Here is a 15,772-nt window from a genome sequence, read left to right on the forward strand (position 1 = left end):
AATATCACAAATTTGCTAATTTAAAGTCACAAATTTGCTAGATTTAAACTCACAAATTTGCCAGATTTAATGTCACAAATTTGCTACATTCAAACTCGCAAATTTGCTAGATTTAAAGTCACACATTTGCTAGATTTAAAATCACAAATTTGCTACATTCAAACTCGCCAATTTGCTAGATTTAAAGTCACAAATTTGCTAGATTCGAACTTATATCTAATGGTCTTCCGTAAGAAGGCGACGGTTTGCCTAAAAACCGTACTTTTATTGCGAAGGCGCAACGAAGACGGAAGTGACGTTTTTCGGGGGCGACCGTCCGTGTTGAACCAGCCTGAAGTAGCTTAGTTTCGCGAATGGCTCTGGTTTTCAGCCACCCCAGCCGCCATTTCAGCTGATTTCAAAGTAAGTGACGACCACCGGAATTCTCTACGAGTAGAGGAGCGCCCAAAAAAAGTCGCTTGCAAATGTTCTTCTTGCCATCTTTTGAGCTCAAACGCATTGAGTGAGGGGCGACTCGGCGAGCCTTTAACTTCCGCCCCCTCGTTAGGCCTTCGAAATACGTCACGTTGTTGCTCTTGACATAGTTTAGGCCAAAGAGACGATTTGGGGGCACCTTTTGCCCGTGACATAAAGTAAAAAAGGCAACAGGGGGTCATTAATCGTTTTTTCACTCTTTGGAAACAGGAAAGTACGTTCGTGCTCATCAACTCGTTAATGTGCAAATATCTTTGATGCCTTTATATTGAAAGGCCGTGACCGGATGCGGGGAGAACGACTGCTAAAGTTTGGCGTTAAGTCCAAATGTCCCGCAAACATTTGTCAAGTCAACCGAAGAAAAGCAAACTATCGCCCGCCGTTTCCGTTCCGTTCTTCCGTGAAAATCCAGAAAAAGCCCAGTTGATAATAAACGTCGCGCCTCCCTCCGCGTTTGTGTCGGCAATAAGATGGCGGACAGCGACGAAGACCAGAGCAGCTCGCCTGAATTGACGCAGCCGGGAAGAAAAGACCCGGATGAGAACCAAGACCCAGATGAGGAGGAAGATGGCGGCAGCGACGATGAGGAGGGCCGAGACCAAGTTGGACATGTGAGTGAGCAGGACGAAGATGATGAAGACGATGGCGACGAAGACGATTGCAGCGACAAAGACGATTGCAGCGACAAAGACGATTGCAGCGACGAAGACGATTGCAGCGACGAAGACGATGGCGGCGACGATGGTGTTTCCACCAAGAAGGATGTCCAAAAAGGTGACGCCCGCCGGCGGACATATTGGCCGTCCCGGTCGAGGGAAAAAAAAAATAATAATAATAATAATAATTGTCCAGAGTTGTCAACCATGTCCTTTGAGGACATCCTGAACCTGCAAAGCCGCGTGGGCACCAAAGCATACAACCGGCTCGCTTATGGCGCCAGGCGGCCATCGGCGGAGGCGACCCAGCGCCGCAAGCGCCTCAACAAGAACAGGTGAGCGGCCACAGCGTGCGTGGCCCCCCGCCGGGTGGGCTTGACCCCTGACCCCTCTTGGCTACTTTCTCAGGCCCTCCGAGGTCTCCGCCAAGAAACGGGCGCCCTTCCTTCGCCAGGTGGTTGCCGTCAAGAAGCCGGTGAGGCCGCCGCCGCCATACATAATCCATTCGCTGGAGGGATACCTGTGGGTGAGCAGTGGCAGCCACACGCGCCAGCGTTCACTCAACCTGGAAGTAACTCAAATAGGAAGCACGCTAGCTGGTGAGTGACAAGATAGCTAATAGCTATTGAAAAGATAGCCAATGGCTAGCGAATAGATAGCTAGTGGCTAGCGAATAGATAGCTAATAGCTAGCAAATAGATAGCTAATAGCTAATACCTAGTGAATAGATAGCTATTAGCTAGTGTACATATAGCTAATAGCTAGCAAATAGGCAGCTAATAGCTAGCTAATACCTTGCGAATAGTTAATAGCTAGCGAATAGATAGTGAATAGATAGCTACTACCTAACGAATAGATAGCTACTAGCTAGCGAACAGATAGCGAATAGATAGCTAATGGCTAGTGAATAGATCGATAATAGCTAGCTAATACCTAGCGAATAGATAGCTATTAGCGAGCGAACAGATAGCAAATAGACAGCTAATAGCTAGCAAATAAATAGCTAATAGCTATTGGCTATCTATTGGCTGTCTGTCTGTTTATTAACCAGCTAGCAAGTTTTTTATTTATTTGAGTTATTCCGGGTTGAGTGAACGCTAGCGCATGTGGCTGCCACTGCTCACCCACAGTAAAACTGATCCAATGACTGTAAAGTGTCCTTAAAGGACAAACGACGCCTCCGGACAAGTTGTGTCCATAATTTACTACTCTCTACTGAGCGTATTTTACAAAGATTCCACCGCATATAGCTACATTTTACATTTTAAGACTTTAAGTCTTGTTTTCGAGTTGATGACGATCCTCACGTGACGTCACGTCTGGAACGCCCCTGACCGAGAAAGCGACACACAATGCATTTTGGGTACTTTGTTTGGTCGGAAAACATCATGTTGATGGCGAAATTAGAAGGAAAACCCATAAATAACGCGATGGTAAATGGTTGTGTGTTGCACCAAGACTACTATTTGATATTCGCTGACAAATTGTCAGCAGACAAATCAGCCCATTTCCAATGGAGCTTGGGCGCCATCTTGTGCATTTTCTGGGTGCTACATTGCTGTCATTGACGGCTCAAATTGATATGGGAGGACTCCTTTAATCGATTGCAAAAATGTATGCTTTCCTCTTCAGAACTATTTGAATCCTATTAATAACTGGATGAGTAACAAGAAAGCATCTTCTCCGAATCTGAAGCCATTGTTTTGATTCTCGAGCAAGGCAAGACGTCCTTGTGTGACGTCACGAACAAGGGGGCGGGACCTTCTGAAACTGGCAATTTCGGGGTCGTTTTGAATTAGTTTTGGGACACTTGAAGTCATTTTGATTGGTCTTTTACATTTGACTAAAAATATCAGCCTGCGTGTTTTGGGTATTTTAGATGCTATCAAACGTTTTTCTGATGTCACGAAACAAAAAATGGTGTCAGTTGTCTTTTAAGAGTTTTGAAAAGCGCTTACAAATGAAATGTATTATTATTATTATTATACATTTTGTGTGTGTGTGTGTGGGGCGGGGGTAGACATTACGAGACCCTCGCTTCGATGACCTGTCCGGGGAGTACAAGGAGGAGATCTTTGACAAGACTTACAGCTTCATCCACGACATCAGACGGCGAGAGTCGCAGGTACGCACCCGGTCGGGGGGGCCAATCCCACGCGTCTGCCTGTCTATCGATTGGCTATCTGGCTAGCTAGCAATGTAGCTGGCTATCTATTCGCTATCTAGCTAGCTGGCGATTTATTTGCCATTTATTTGCTATCTATTAGCTATCTGGCTAGCTAGTTAGCTATGTTGCTGGTTATCTATTAGCTATGTGGCTATCTAGATAGTTAGCTAGCTGGCTAGCTATTCACTATCTACCTCGCTGGCTGTCTATTTGCTATCCATTTGCTATGTATTAGCCATCTGGCTTGCTCGTTAGCTATGTAGCTGGTTATCTATTAGCTACGTGGCTATCTAGCTAGTTAGCTAACTGTCTACCAGGCTAGCTATCTAATAGCTAGCTAGCTTTCTATCTGAGTTACTGACTCAGATAGACTGACTGTAAAGTGACCTTGAGAATTTTGAAAGGCGCTTATAAATGAAATGGATTATTATGATTATTATCTAGCTAGCTATCTGTTAGCTCGCTATTAGCTAGCTTTCTATCTATTTTGGTTATTCCGGGTTGAGTGAACGCTGGCGCGTGCGGCTGCCGCTGCTCACCCGCAGAGAAACTGATCCTGTGACTGTAAAGTGACCTTGAGAGTTTTGAAAGGCGCTTATAAATAAAATGGATTATTATTATTTGTCGCACCCATCGCTCATTTCCAATTTCAGGTCGTCCAAAAGCACCTGCGGAAAAGCAAGGACAGCGACAGGAAGGAGAAGCTCAACTTCCTCCTGGCCAAAATGGTGAGTGAGCGCCACCCGGCCAAGATGGCCGTTAGGTGAAGATGGGCGTCAGCTTGTCGCCCGTCCAACAGGCCGATCGGGAACGGGCACGCGCCGCGCGGGAGCGCCAACGGGCTAACGAGCTTCAGCACAAGAAGGAGCAGAGGGAACGGGCCAGTCGCGGCGCTCGCCCCCATTTCGTCAACAAAGGTGACTCACGCTCACCGCGTGGGGGGTAGGGGCAAAACAAAAAGGCCGCTATCTTTGGTGAATTGGCAGAGCAAACCGCAACAAACAAGTTCAATTCAGAGGAAAACCGAACTTTTGTAACATTTGGATGTTTTCTTTTCATCATTTTGAATAATCATAATCATCATAATAATCCATTTCATTTATAAGCACCTTTCAAAACGCAAGATCACTTAAAGGACAACCGACACCATTTTTTTGTTTTTTAACTGACATCAGAAAAACATTTTAGAGCATCTAAAATACCCAAGACGCGCAGTATGATATTTTTTGTCAAATGCAAAACACCAATAACAATGACTTAAAGTGTGCTAAATCTGCAAAAAAAATTGAGCTGCTTCAGATTCGGAGAAGATGCTTTCTTGGTACACATCCAGTTATGAATATGATTCAAATACAGTAGTTCTGAAGAGGAAAGCATACATTTTTGCAATCGATTAAAGGAGTCCTCCCATATCAATTCGAGCCGTCAATGACAGCAATGTAGCACCCAGAAAATGCACAAGATGGCGACCAAGCTCCGTTGGAAATGGGCTGATTTGTCTGCTTGGAATTTGTGTCAACTAGTATCAAATAGTAGTCTTGGTGCAACACACAACGATTCACCATCGCGTTATTTGTGTTTTCCTTCTAATTTCGCCATCAACACGAAGTTTTCCGACCAAACAAAATACCCAAAATGCATTGTGTGTCGCTTTCTCGGTCAGGGGCGTTCCAGACGTGATGTCACGTCTGGAATCGTCATCAACTCGAAAACAAGACTTCCTGAATATTTAGCGCCAGTCTTAAAAGGTCAAATATAGCTATATGCTTTGTAAAATACGCTCAGAGAAGTCATTTGAAGTGATTTCACAAATTATGGACACATGTCCAGAGGCGTCGGTTGTCCTTTAACAGTCACTGTTAGATGTTGGGGGTGAGCAGCAGCAGCCACACGCGCCAGCGTTCACTCAACCAGGAAGTAACTCAAATAGATAGCAAGCTAGCTAGCAAATAGATAACTAAGAGGTAGTGAATAGATAGCTAATAGCTAGGGAACAGATAGCTAATACCTAGCGAAAAGATAGTTAATAGCTAACTAGCTATATAGCTAATAGATACAGTAGTTGGCTAAATAGCTAGGTAGCCAGCTAATAGATTTTCAAGACGTCTTGAATGAGGTCATCTGAAGACGCATAGCTGATGGATTGCCTACATCTGCTCAATTAATAATACATTTCATTTCTAAGCGCCTTTCAAAACTCTCAATGTCACTTTACAGTCACAGGATCAGTTTTTATGCGGGTGAGCTGAGGCAGCCATAGGCGCCAGCTCAACTCCGAATAACTTAAATAGAAAAGTTAGCTAGCAAGCTAATAGATAACTAATAGATAGCTAGCTAGCTTATAGATAGCAAATATATACCTAGCTAATAGTTACCTTGCTTATACATAGCAAATATATAGCTCGCTAGATAGCCACCTACTAGCTATTAGATAGCAAATAAATAACTAGCTAGCTAAGTTAGATCGATAGCTTGATAGCCAGCTAGCTAGGTAATAGATAGCAAATAGATAGCTAGCTAGGTAGCCAGCTATCACTAGTAAGATAGCCAGCTAGCTAGCTAATAGCTAGCTAGATGGCTAATAGATAGCATATAGATAGCTAGCTAATAGATAGCAGATAGGTAGCCAGCTATATAGCTAATAGATAGCAGATAACTAGCTATTAGCTAATAGATAGCAGATAGCTAGCTATCTAGCTGGCTGCCTAGCTAGCTAACAGGTAGCCAGCTAGATCGCTAGCTAGCTAATAGATAGAAATTTGATACCTAGCTAGGCAGCCAGCTATATCGCTAGCTAGATAGCCAGCTAGCTAGCTAATAGATAGCAAGCTTGGTAACCGGCTAGATCGCTTGCTTGATAGCCAGCTAGCTAGCTAATAGATAGCAAGTAGATAGCAAGCTTGGTAACCGGCTAGATCGCTTGCTTGATAGCCAGCTAGCTAGCTAATAGATAGCAAATAGATGGCTAGCTCGATAGCTCAAGTGAGCTTAATGTAAAAAGACCAGGAAGGACCGACCCATTGTACACTTTGTATTTGACATTCTTCATATCAGAGCAATTTTTTATCATTTCATACAGCAAATCGGGCAAAACTGGAGCTTCTCCATTTTCTTTTTCTTGGATTGCAGGCGAGCAGAAGAAGATGCGGCTGGCGGCGAGCTTCTCTTCGCTCAAGACGAGCGGCAAGCTGGACGCCTTCATGGGCAAGAAGAGGAAGCGCAACGCCGGCAAGGATCGCAGGAAGTTGCCGTGGCAACAGCATCGCCAAGATGTTTGAACTCCAACATGGGAGCATTTTTTTTTGGGTGTCTTTGAGCAAGCACTGTTTGTCCTCAAGAATAAACACATTGGCGCCGTCAATCACGCGTGCGTGTCTGTTGTCCCGGCGAGCGTACGGCGTTTTTGACGGCGCGCTGCATGAGCCAGGTGGCGCCGTGCACGGCCAGCAGGGCGCCGCCCGCCACCCAAGGCCAGTTGCGCCGCAGCCATCCGCCCCCTCTCATGACTTGGCTAGGCTAGTCGCTCTTGGGCTGGGCGGCGTGCTCGCGCGCGGCGCTCTTGTACAGCTGGGGGTGGGACTTGAGCTGGTACCATCCGAAGTGAATCAGAGCCAAGCTGCCGCCCATCACGATCAGAACCTTGTAGTCGCGCCACAGGCCCATGGCGCAGCACCGCCGTCGCCCGCGTCCCAAGTCAACAGGTCCCGATCATCCAACACTTGGGGGGGGAAAAAAAGACATTTTAGACAAAAGTAGTGCTCCTGGTCTTTTTATATAATGTTGCTCACTTGAGCTATCTATCTGGCTATCTAGCTAGCCATCTAGCTGGCTACCGAGCTAGCTATCTATCTGCTAACTATTAGCTACCTAGCTAGCTATCTAGTTGCTACCTATTAGCTAGCTGGCTATCTAGCTAGCTATTTGCTATCTATTAGCTGCATAGCTAGCTATATATTTGCTATCTATAAGCAAGCTAGCTATTACAGTAAAGTCTCGTTATATCGATATCGGATATATCAATAGTCCAGGTTATATCGATACTATTTCTATGCACGCACGGAGAAAATTACATGCAAACAGGGTCGAATATATCGATAGTCCCGGTTATATCGATATTTTTCGGACTCCCTTGAATATCGATATAACGAGACTTTACTGTAATTATCTATTAGCTAGCCAGCTAACTTTCTATGTTTGAGTTACTTCTGGGTTGAGCGAACGCTGCCGCTGCTCACCACAGAAAAACTGATCCTGTGACTGTAAAGTGACATTGAGAGTTTTTAAAGGTGCTTTTAATAAGTTAAGAATACGCACGAACATCGAACAAGTGCACGTCGTGCGTCGGCTTGTGAAGCGTTCGCATTACCTTCCTTCGCGAACTCGGTGCTGAACCGTCGTGTTCGTTCGATCAACAACCGAGCGGACTCACGCGGGCTTTCGACGTCGCGGTTGCGTCGATCACCTTCAAGCACGAGCTGCTACTTCTTCACCGGCGGAGGCCATCTTGTCCAAACAAGTAGTGATGTGTCGTTCGCGAACGAGCCGGATCGCTGAAGTGAACGAAGAGAGCGGTTCCTAACAAGGAGACGGAAATGGGAATCGATTTTTTTGTTCTCTATTCGCCACCCCCCCTCCCCAGTCTTCGGTTAAAGCCGCACGTGATTTGACGATATCCGTGGTAGAGGAGGGAGAGGAGAATTACAGACACGCAGCAGTGAGAAGGGGGACATTAAGGTAACAGGTGGACAAATGTTATCACATTATGCGGTTATTATTATTCAATTATGTTTTCACTAGTTGGTTTGATAGCATTATTAATATGAACAGCAAATTAGTGACAGCTGATATCAGACCACAGTAACCACAGGGAATATGAAAGTTTGTGGATGCTCTCTGTGCATATATAAATACGAATATTTGATATACTGTAATTTTAAATGAGTAATTCGTTTTTCATATAATTGTAAATGATTTTGGGTAGTTAATTAATTAAAGCAAAAAAAAATGAGGAGCTATTTGGGAGCCAGAAGCGCCGGATCTTTTTAGTGAGCCGAGCCAAAAGAACCGGCTCTCTGAAAAGAGCCGGAATTCCCATAACTACAAACAAGCCCCACTTTCCGGAATTGACGTAGCAGGAAACACGAAACATTTCATGACGTTTGCTTGCTGTGCTCAATAAACGTCGTCTCAGTAAGGGAATGACAATTTTATGTACATGTACTTGTATACATTAGATTATTTGATTAATAATGATAAATTTCATTTAAAGGGGGCCTTTCAAAACTATTTTATATATGTATTACTTGTTTTGTGATTGTAAAGTGTCCCTGAGAGCTTTGAAAGGTGCTTCTAAATCTTATTTGGGAGTGATCAGTGGGCTTCCCAGGTCACGTGACAGAACTCTTTTCTCATGTGACCAAACATGCCCAAATGACGACATTTCACGCACGTGTAAAAAAAAACAAAAGGCAAGTTTTATTTTGTCAATTTACAAAAAGGATTCAGCGCGAGCTAGCAAGCAGACCTTCAAAGAAACTAGCAAATAAAATCAAAAATGTCCACGAAGGCAGCGCGTGCAGCACTCGCCGCTACTTCTTGGCAAAGGTGATCTTCATGGCGCAGGTGGCGGTGATCCGGAAGCCTTGCAGGGCGTCCTTGGCGACACCCGCCTGCATCTCGCCCTCAAACTCCACGAAGGCGATGTCGTGCTTGCCGGGAACCAGACGCACCTCCTTGAAGCCCGGGAACCTAACGCCGACCGCGCACAAAGGCTGGATTATATTGCCCGCTACGCTACGCTACGCAACGCAACGCTACGCAACTCAACGCTACAACGCTACTTACTGGTTGAAGAGCATGGACAGCATCATCTCGTTGGTTTCCTCTGGCAAGTTGCTGAGGAACAGGATGTAGTTCGGGGGGTTGTCGGGAACCTACCGAGTCAGCGCAGGCCTCCGCCGTTAGCACCGGCAAACGGAGAGCTAGCCGCGCCGGCGACCGCGGCGTCCACGTACCTGCACGGCGGGAATGTGGGCTGGAATCGACGGCACCTGAACGCAACGCCACACAAAGTCACGCTCACTGGATGTCGCCCGGCGGGAGACGTGAAACCATCTTACGTTGCCGCTTGCTCACACGTTTTAGGATGATTTTGACATCATTGATTTTGGCTAGCTAGCTATTTCAGTCAGGAAACATATTAACCATCTAGTTAGCTAGCTATCTAGCATTCTATTAGCTAGTTTTCTATCTATTAGCTATCTAGCCAGCTAGAGAGCTAGCTATTAGCAATATAGCTAGCTAGCTATTTGAGTCATGAAACATATTAGCTAGCTATCTAGCATTCTATTCGCTGGCTAGCTGTTGGGCAGTCTGGAGGGATCACATGGCTTGAGGAACCCACCATGAGAAAAAGCTATGTGGAACAGTCGCGGCTCGGAATTGAAGGGGATTGACGTGGGATGGGAGAAGTGAGACAATCTCTTTAGGTCAACGGATGCTACGGCTAGCCTGGGGTTTGCTTTCAACATTTAGTTTGTAGCAGACGTGCACACTTCACAATGACGTCTGTGATCCACTGGTGAAAAGGATGCTTTGAGCCTCTCCTTTCCGCCTTTCAGTGTGCTTCGGATTGAATGACACATTAATTGATTCATTTGCCTCTGTTTATTTATTTGCTATCTATTAGCTATTTAGCTGACTAGCTAGCTATCTACAGTATCTAACTTCTGTGACTGTAAAGTGAACTTGAAAGATTTGAAAGGCGCTTAGAAATTAAATGTATTATTGTTATTAATATTCGCAATCCATTAGCTAGCTCGCTAGCTTTCTATCTATTTGAGTTACTTCCGGGTTGCGTGAACGCTGGCGCGTGTGGCTGCCGCTGCTCACCCACAGAAAAACTGATTCTGTGACTGTAAAGTGACCTTTAGAGTTTTGAAAGGCGCTAAGAAATGAAATGGATTATTATTATTTTGGCGGGATGCCGCACCCCATAAATGATATTAAAAAGTAATCAATGAAAGGCTAGTCGGCGTGGCAACGTATGACAGCTGAGCACTCGGGCTTCGGTCGCCTCGGCACGTCGGGCGAGTGGCGACGGCGGGAGGCTCACCATGGCGGCTTTCTTTGCCAGGGCGGCGGCGGTGGTTTCTTGAGGTTTCTTCTTCTTATCCTTCTTCTTGTCTCGATCACCTTTGACCTTGGTGATGACCTCAGAGTCCGTCTTGGCGTACTGGATCCTCTGGCGGGAAGAGGAAAGCGGGCGGTGGGCGACAGGGAGCTTCCCGGGCGACGGCGCCCTACCATGGGCTTGTTGTAGAAGGGGAAGCCCTGCAGCTGGCGCAGGGCGTTGGTGGCGGCCGCCAGCTCCTTGAAGACCACAAATGCCTGGCCCCTCATCTTCATGGTCTTCATGGCCACGATCTCCACGATCTGGCCAAACTGCGACAGGAGCGCGTACAGGGAGCGCTTCAACTCTGTGGGACCGGCACGGCGCCACCTCAATCTTGTTGCAAGAACAACAGGACCAGCCAGTCCAGAACCGAAGCTGGTCCAAATCATCGCTTGCTCGCTCGCTCACCTTCTTTCCTGACTTTGTCGTTGATGTTGTTGATGTAGATGGTGTGGTTGGGCCGGATATCCATGATGGAATCCTATCAAGGGCACAACAACCGGAACCGAAAACGGTACGTATTAAGAAATACCGTCGTCCTTTTATTTTGACATGCGCACTATCAAATGGCATGCACTTCCGGGAGCGACAGCAAAAAAAAAAACAATGTCATGTTGCTTTAAGACGGCGCTACGCGAACATACGTACTTATATTGGCTTCATTTGACAACATTTCACCTCCGATGGGTTAAAGTTTAAAATGACGTGTTGATAGCAAGGAGGAGAAAGTTTGCAGGTGGCCCAGAAGATTTCAAAACACGAACTTCCGGTGCGACTTTGCGTCTGAAAACGAGCTCGAAAGTTCATTGGAAGGCTCACCAGCTGAGATCGGTTCAATCGCATGCACAAATAGTACAGATGTCCATCTTTAAACTCCAATTGGATTTCAAATTTGTGGTGAAAACGGGACCCGGGCGCATCCATTCAAGTTGCTAGCTTAGTCGCTTAGCTCCCGAGCTGCGCCAGCGACTTTAACGTCCGACGACGCCGGCAAGATGGCCGTTAAAGTCGGCACGGTCGCGGCTGCGTCGGAAAGCTCAATTGCGATCGGCTCCAAAATCGCCGCAAGTCGCGGAAACGACAAGAAACCGGCTGACATAAATGCCAAGCGCTCACCTCTTTCTTCTGTCTCCCACGCTGCCAAACAGGAAACGCCGCGAGGGGGATTTCCAAAGGTTTATCGTGGGCTGCCGCCAGCAGGACGGGAGGTGAAACTGCATTCTACTCCCGGGGATCGGCCGCCCGGGGGCGCTCGTGCGTTCGTTTGGGAGCATTGGCGGCTGGCCGCGAAGAAGGGCAACGTTTCCTGTTTACGGTCGGCCGCCGGCGCCCGTTGGCCAATCGGAACGCGGCCCAAATGGCCGACCAGTGTCGCTTTCGCCGCCCATCTCGGTTCACGCACGCCTGCCGCGGAGAACCACTCGGCGTGTCTTTCTCTTTTCTTTTTCCGCGATCGGTTAGCGGCTAACGCACTAACGGCGCCGGAATTTGCTCCGCCCGACCGACTGAAAAACAGCCAAGCAGACCCGACTGGGGCGGGATGAGCCATGGCTTCGGTTCGGGTGGCTGTTCGGGTCCGACCCATGAACAGACGGTGAGCTCGTCATTTGCCCGAGTCGGTTTCAAAGCCCTTTCCAATTTAGTCTCAGTCTTCCGGTTGTTTATTTGATCGCTAACTGTCGCCGCAAGACGGTCCTCCATCTTGTTGTGATCGGGAGGGAGAACAAAATGATGGCAAGCGAAATGTTCTGGCAGGGAGCAGGACTTGTCGGCCAAGTGCGTCATCAAGATGGACGGCGCCAAAACCTCCATCACCAACCCCAAGGTGTCGTCCACCTTCGTCCGTCTTTGTCCGTTTTCGTCGATCTTCGTCCATGTTTGTCCGTCTTCGTCCATTTTTGTCCGTAATCGTCTTTTTTCGTCCGTTTTCTTCCATCTTCGTCGGTCTCTGTCCATTTTTGTCCGTCTTCGTCCATCTTCATCCGTCTTCGTCCATTTTTGTCAATCGTCTTTTTTCGTCCGTTTTCTTCCATCTTCGTCGGTCTCTGTCCATTTTTGTCCATCTTCGTCCGTCTCTGCCCATTTTTGACCGTATTCGTCTTTTTTCGTCTGTCTTTGTCCGCCTTTGTCCGTATTTGTCCGTCTTCGTCCGCCTTTGTCCATCTTTGTCCGTTTCCGTCCGTCTTCATCCGCCTTTGCCCGTCTTCATCCGTCTTTGTCCAGCTTCGTCCGTTTTTGTCTGTCTTCGTCCGTCTTTGTCCATTTTTGTCCGTCTTTGTCTTTTTTCGTCCGTTTTCTTCCGTCTTCGTCGGTCTTTGTCCGTCTTCGCCCGCCTTTGCCCGCCTTCTTCCGCTTTTGTCCATTTTCGGCCGTCTTTGTCCACCTTCATCTGTCTTCGCCCGTTTTCGTCCGTCTTCGTCCACCTTGTCTGGCCACCAACCACTTTTTTTACCTTGTCCCCGCTCCCCCGCATGGCAAAGCTGTGGGAAGGCGCATCGGGCGACCTCAGCCGGGATCCCACCAAGACCTTCACCTACGACTTCTGCTACGACTCGGCTGATGGCGGCACTCAGGAGGAGGTGGGCGTCGCCGGGCTTCGCCGCCCGAAAAGCTTTGGTGTGACTTTACCCGCCCTGCAGGTCTTCGCCGACTTGGGCGGCGACGTGCTGGAGGCGGCCTTTGAGGGCTACAATGCCTGCGTGCTGGCCTACGGTCAGACGGGGTCCGGGAAGTCCTACACCATGATGGGGATCCCGGTGAGCCAGCACGGCCCGCATCCCAGGATGCTTTGCGCCATTTTCTTTTGTTGTTGTTTTTTTTTTGTCGCGTGCGTCAGGGCGAGCCCGGCTTGGTCCCACGGATCTGCCAGGCCTTATTCGCCGACGCCGCTCGGCGAGACCAAGCTTCTTTCCGCGCGGAAGTCAGGTGACCAATCCCGGGCGGGGTCCGGTCCGGTCCGGTCGGCGCCGCTCACCGCTCGTCCTTCGTCGCAGCTACCTGGAGATTTACAACGAGCGCGTGCGGGACCTTCTGAGGAGGAAGTCTGCGGGGACGTGCGACCTGAGGGTCCGGGAGCACCCCAGGGACGGACCCTACGTCCAAGGTGGGCGGCGACGGTGGCGTTGGGACCTCCGTGGCCCCACCCCCCCTTGCTACAATGCTATCTAGCTAGCTAATTGCTTTCTATTCGGTATCTGGGTGGCTATCCCGCTAGCTACCTCGCTAGCGATCTACCTAGCTATCATTAGCCGTCTGGCTATCTGACTAGCTATCTATTAGCTATGTATTAGCTAGCTTTCTATCTATCTATCTTGAGTGAACGCTGCCGCGTGTGGCTGCCGCTGCTCACCCGCAGAAAAAACATCTAACTGACTGTAAAGTGACCTTGAGAGTTTTGAAAGGTGCTTATAAATGAAATGAATTATTCTGATTATTATTATTATTATTACAAGGAAGCGATACGAGTGGCAAGGGGGTCTCGGGGGGCGTCTTTGTCTCCTCAGACCTGTCCAAGCATCCGGTGCACAACTTCGGCGACGTCGAGGATCTGATGGAGGCGGGAAACGGCAAGCGCACCACCGCCAGCACCGGCATGAACCGCGTCAGCAGCCGCTCGCACGCCATCTTCACCGTCAACTTTGCGCAGGTGCCCAAAACGCCCGCTGCCCCAGCCCCGCCCCCCCCTCGTGCCACCCGAAGGCTGACACCCGGCTGGCGTGCAGGCCGAGTTTGACCAGGAGATGCCCAGCGAGACGCTGAGCAAGATCCACCTGGTGGACCTTGCCGGCAGCGAGCGCGCCGACGCCGTCGGCGTCCGCCTTAAGGAAGGCGCCAACATCAACAAGTCGCTGGTGGCGCTGGGCAACGTCATCTCCGCCCTGGGTCAGGAAACGCCTTCGCCCGGCAACGTCACCCCCGCCCGGCCAACGTCAGCCCCGCCCCTTTTTTGTTCCCGCAGCTGAGCTGGGCGGCCAGAAAAGGGCCGCGCTCTTTGTGCCCTACCGAGACTCGGTGCTGACGTGGCTGCTGAAGGACAGCCTGGGCGGCAACTCCAAAACTATCATGATCGCAAGTAGGCACAAACGAGGCCATTTGGGGAGGGGGGGGGGTGACTTACAGAACTCCCCTTGACCCTTTAACCCCCACTCAGCCGTGTCGCCCGCTGACGTCAACTACGGCGAGACGCTCAGCACGTTGCGCTACGCCAACCGGGCCAAGAACATCATCAACCAGCCCACCGTCAACGAGGACGCCAACGTCAGGCTGATACGAGAACTGCGGGCGGAGATTGCGCGCCTCAAAGCGCTGCTGCTCGGGGGCGAGCGGGTGAGGCCACGCCCCCTCCCGTCGCCGCGTCCGCCGTCGCCTCCGCGTCACCCCCTCCGCCGGTTGTTTCAGGGGGCTCCGATGCACTCGCCCACCGCGCTCAGCGTGGAGGAGAAGCTGCACCGCAACCAAGCCAGGGTGGGTCCCCGCCTGCATTTGCATTCGCCCGTCAGCAACAAAAAAACGCTCGTCTGTGACAAAAATGCCTGTCGGCGAAAAAAAAACACCCGCTGGTGACAAAAAACACCCGTTGACAACAAAAAAAGACCGTCGGCAACAAAAATATGCCCGTCGGCGACAGAAATGCCTGTCGGCCACAAAAACGCTCATCGGTGACAAAAGCGCCCGTCAGCGACAAAAAAAAGCGCCCGTCAGCGACAAAAACGCCTGTCGTCGGAAAAAAACGCCCGCCGGTGACAAAAAATGCCCATCGGCAACAAAAAAATACAGTCGGCAACAAAAAAACGCCGGTCGGCGACAGAAACGCCAGTCAGCGACAGAAACGCCTGTGGGCGACAAAAAAACGCCCGTCGGCCACAAAAACGCCCGTCAGCCACAAAAAAACGCCCGTCAGTGACCAAAAACGCCCGTCGGCCACAAAAACGCCCGTCAGCCACAAAAAAACGCCCGTCAGTGACCAAAAACACCCGTCTGCGACAAAAAACCGCCCGTCAGTGACCAAAAACGCCCGTCAGTGACCAAAAACGCCCGTCTGCGACAAAAAACCGCCCGCCAGTGACCAAAAACGCCCGTCAGTGACCAAAAACGCCCGTCTGCGACAAAAAACCGCCCGCCAGTGACAAAAAATGGCCATCAGTGACAAAAAAAACGCAGTCGGCAACAAAAAACACCCGTCAGCCACAAAAATGCCCATCGGTGACAAAAAAGACCCGTCAGCCACAAAAACCGCCCGTTGGCGACGAAGACCCCCGTCAGTGACAAAAAAAAACACCAGTCGGGCACAAAAAAGCCCGT

The 15,772-nt window shown here is 49.2% G+C and overlaps 4 protein-coding genes across 6 annotated transcripts in view; 2 read left to right on the forward strand and 2 right to left on the reverse strand.

The window, feature by feature from the left end:
* Positions 1-259: 259 nt before the first annotated feature.
* Positions 260-6,658, forward strand: rrp36 (ribosomal RNA processing 36). The gene is made up of 8 exons (XM_089006916.1): positions 260-402; positions 945-1,248; positions 1,327-1,465; positions 1,539-1,605; positions 3,151-3,255; positions 3,951-4,025; positions 4,097-4,214; positions 6,427-6,658. The coding sequence occupies exons 2-8, from the start codon at positions 945-947 to the stop codon at positions 6,573-6,575; spliced, it is 957 nt and encodes a 318-aa protein (XP_088863042.1). The 5' UTR covers positions 260-402; the 3' UTR covers positions 6,576-6,658.
* LOC148892108 (uncharacterized) lies at positions 6,655-6,951 on the reverse strand. Its single transcript, XM_089006924.1, has one exon. The coding sequence runs from the start codon at positions 6,799-6,801 to the stop codon at positions 6,655-6,657; it is 147 nt and encodes a 48-aa protein (XP_088863050.1). The 5' UTR covers positions 6,802-6,951.
* Positions 6,952-8,749: 1,798 nt separating this feature from the next.
* On the reverse strand, positions 8,750-11,715 carry snrpb2 (small nuclear ribonucleoprotein polypeptide B2). Of its 2 annotated transcripts, none has more exons than XM_089006919.1 (7): positions 11,588-11,715; positions 10,880-10,952; positions 10,603-10,775; positions 10,412-10,540; positions 9,312-9,347; positions 9,142-9,230; positions 8,750-9,045 (listed from the first exon to the last, which is right to left on the reverse strand). In XM_089006919.1, the coding sequence occupies exons 2-7, from the start codon at positions 10,941-10,943 to the stop codon at positions 8,886-8,888; spliced, it is 651 nt and encodes a 216-aa protein (XP_088863045.1). In that variant the 5' UTR covers positions 10,944-10,952; positions 11,588-11,715; the 3' UTR covers positions 8,750-8,885. The 2 variants fall into 2 exon arrangements, with proteins under 2 accessions (XP_088863045.1, XP_088863043.1); XM_089006917.1 differs by lacking the exon at positions 11,588-11,715 and adding an exon at positions 11,291-11,568.
* A 104-nt stretch (positions 11,716-11,819) lies between these two features.
* The window catches only part of kif16ba (kinesin family member 16Ba), an 11,677-nt gene continuing 7,724 nt past the window's right edge, over positions 11,820-15,772 (forward strand). Inside the window, exons 1-11 of one of the 2 annotated variants that reach the window (XM_089006898.1) lie at positions 11,820-12,065; positions 12,161-12,296; positions 12,952-13,050; positions 13,111-13,227; positions 13,308-13,396; positions 13,465-13,574; positions 13,975-14,117; positions 14,194-14,353; positions 14,430-14,543; positions 14,622-14,797; positions 14,870-14,935. In XM_089006898.1, the coding sequence (XP_088863024.1) occupies positions 12,261-12,296; positions 12,952-13,050; positions 13,111-13,227; positions 13,308-13,396; positions 13,465-13,574; positions 13,975-14,117; positions 14,194-14,353; positions 14,430-14,543; positions 14,622-14,797; positions 14,870-14,935 (1,110 nt within the window). In that variant the 5' untranslated portion in view covers positions 11,820-12,065; positions 12,161-12,260. The remainder of the gene's footprint in view (positions 12,066-12,160; positions 12,297-12,951; positions 13,051-13,110; positions 13,228-13,307; positions 13,397-13,464; positions 13,575-13,974; positions 14,118-14,193; positions 14,354-14,429; positions 14,544-14,621; positions 14,798-14,869; positions 14,936-15,772) is intronic. The other variant, XM_089006897.1, reaches the window with a different exon arrangement.

This window comes from Hippocampus bargibanti, linkage group LG10 (genome assembly GCF_051943395.1).
Source record: "Hippocampus bargibanti isolate YZ-2025 linkage group LG10, ASM5194339v1, whole genome shotgun sequence".
Lineage (NCBI taxonomy): Eukaryota > Metazoa > Chordata > Actinopteri > Syngnathiformes > Syngnathidae > Hippocampus > Hippocampus bargibanti.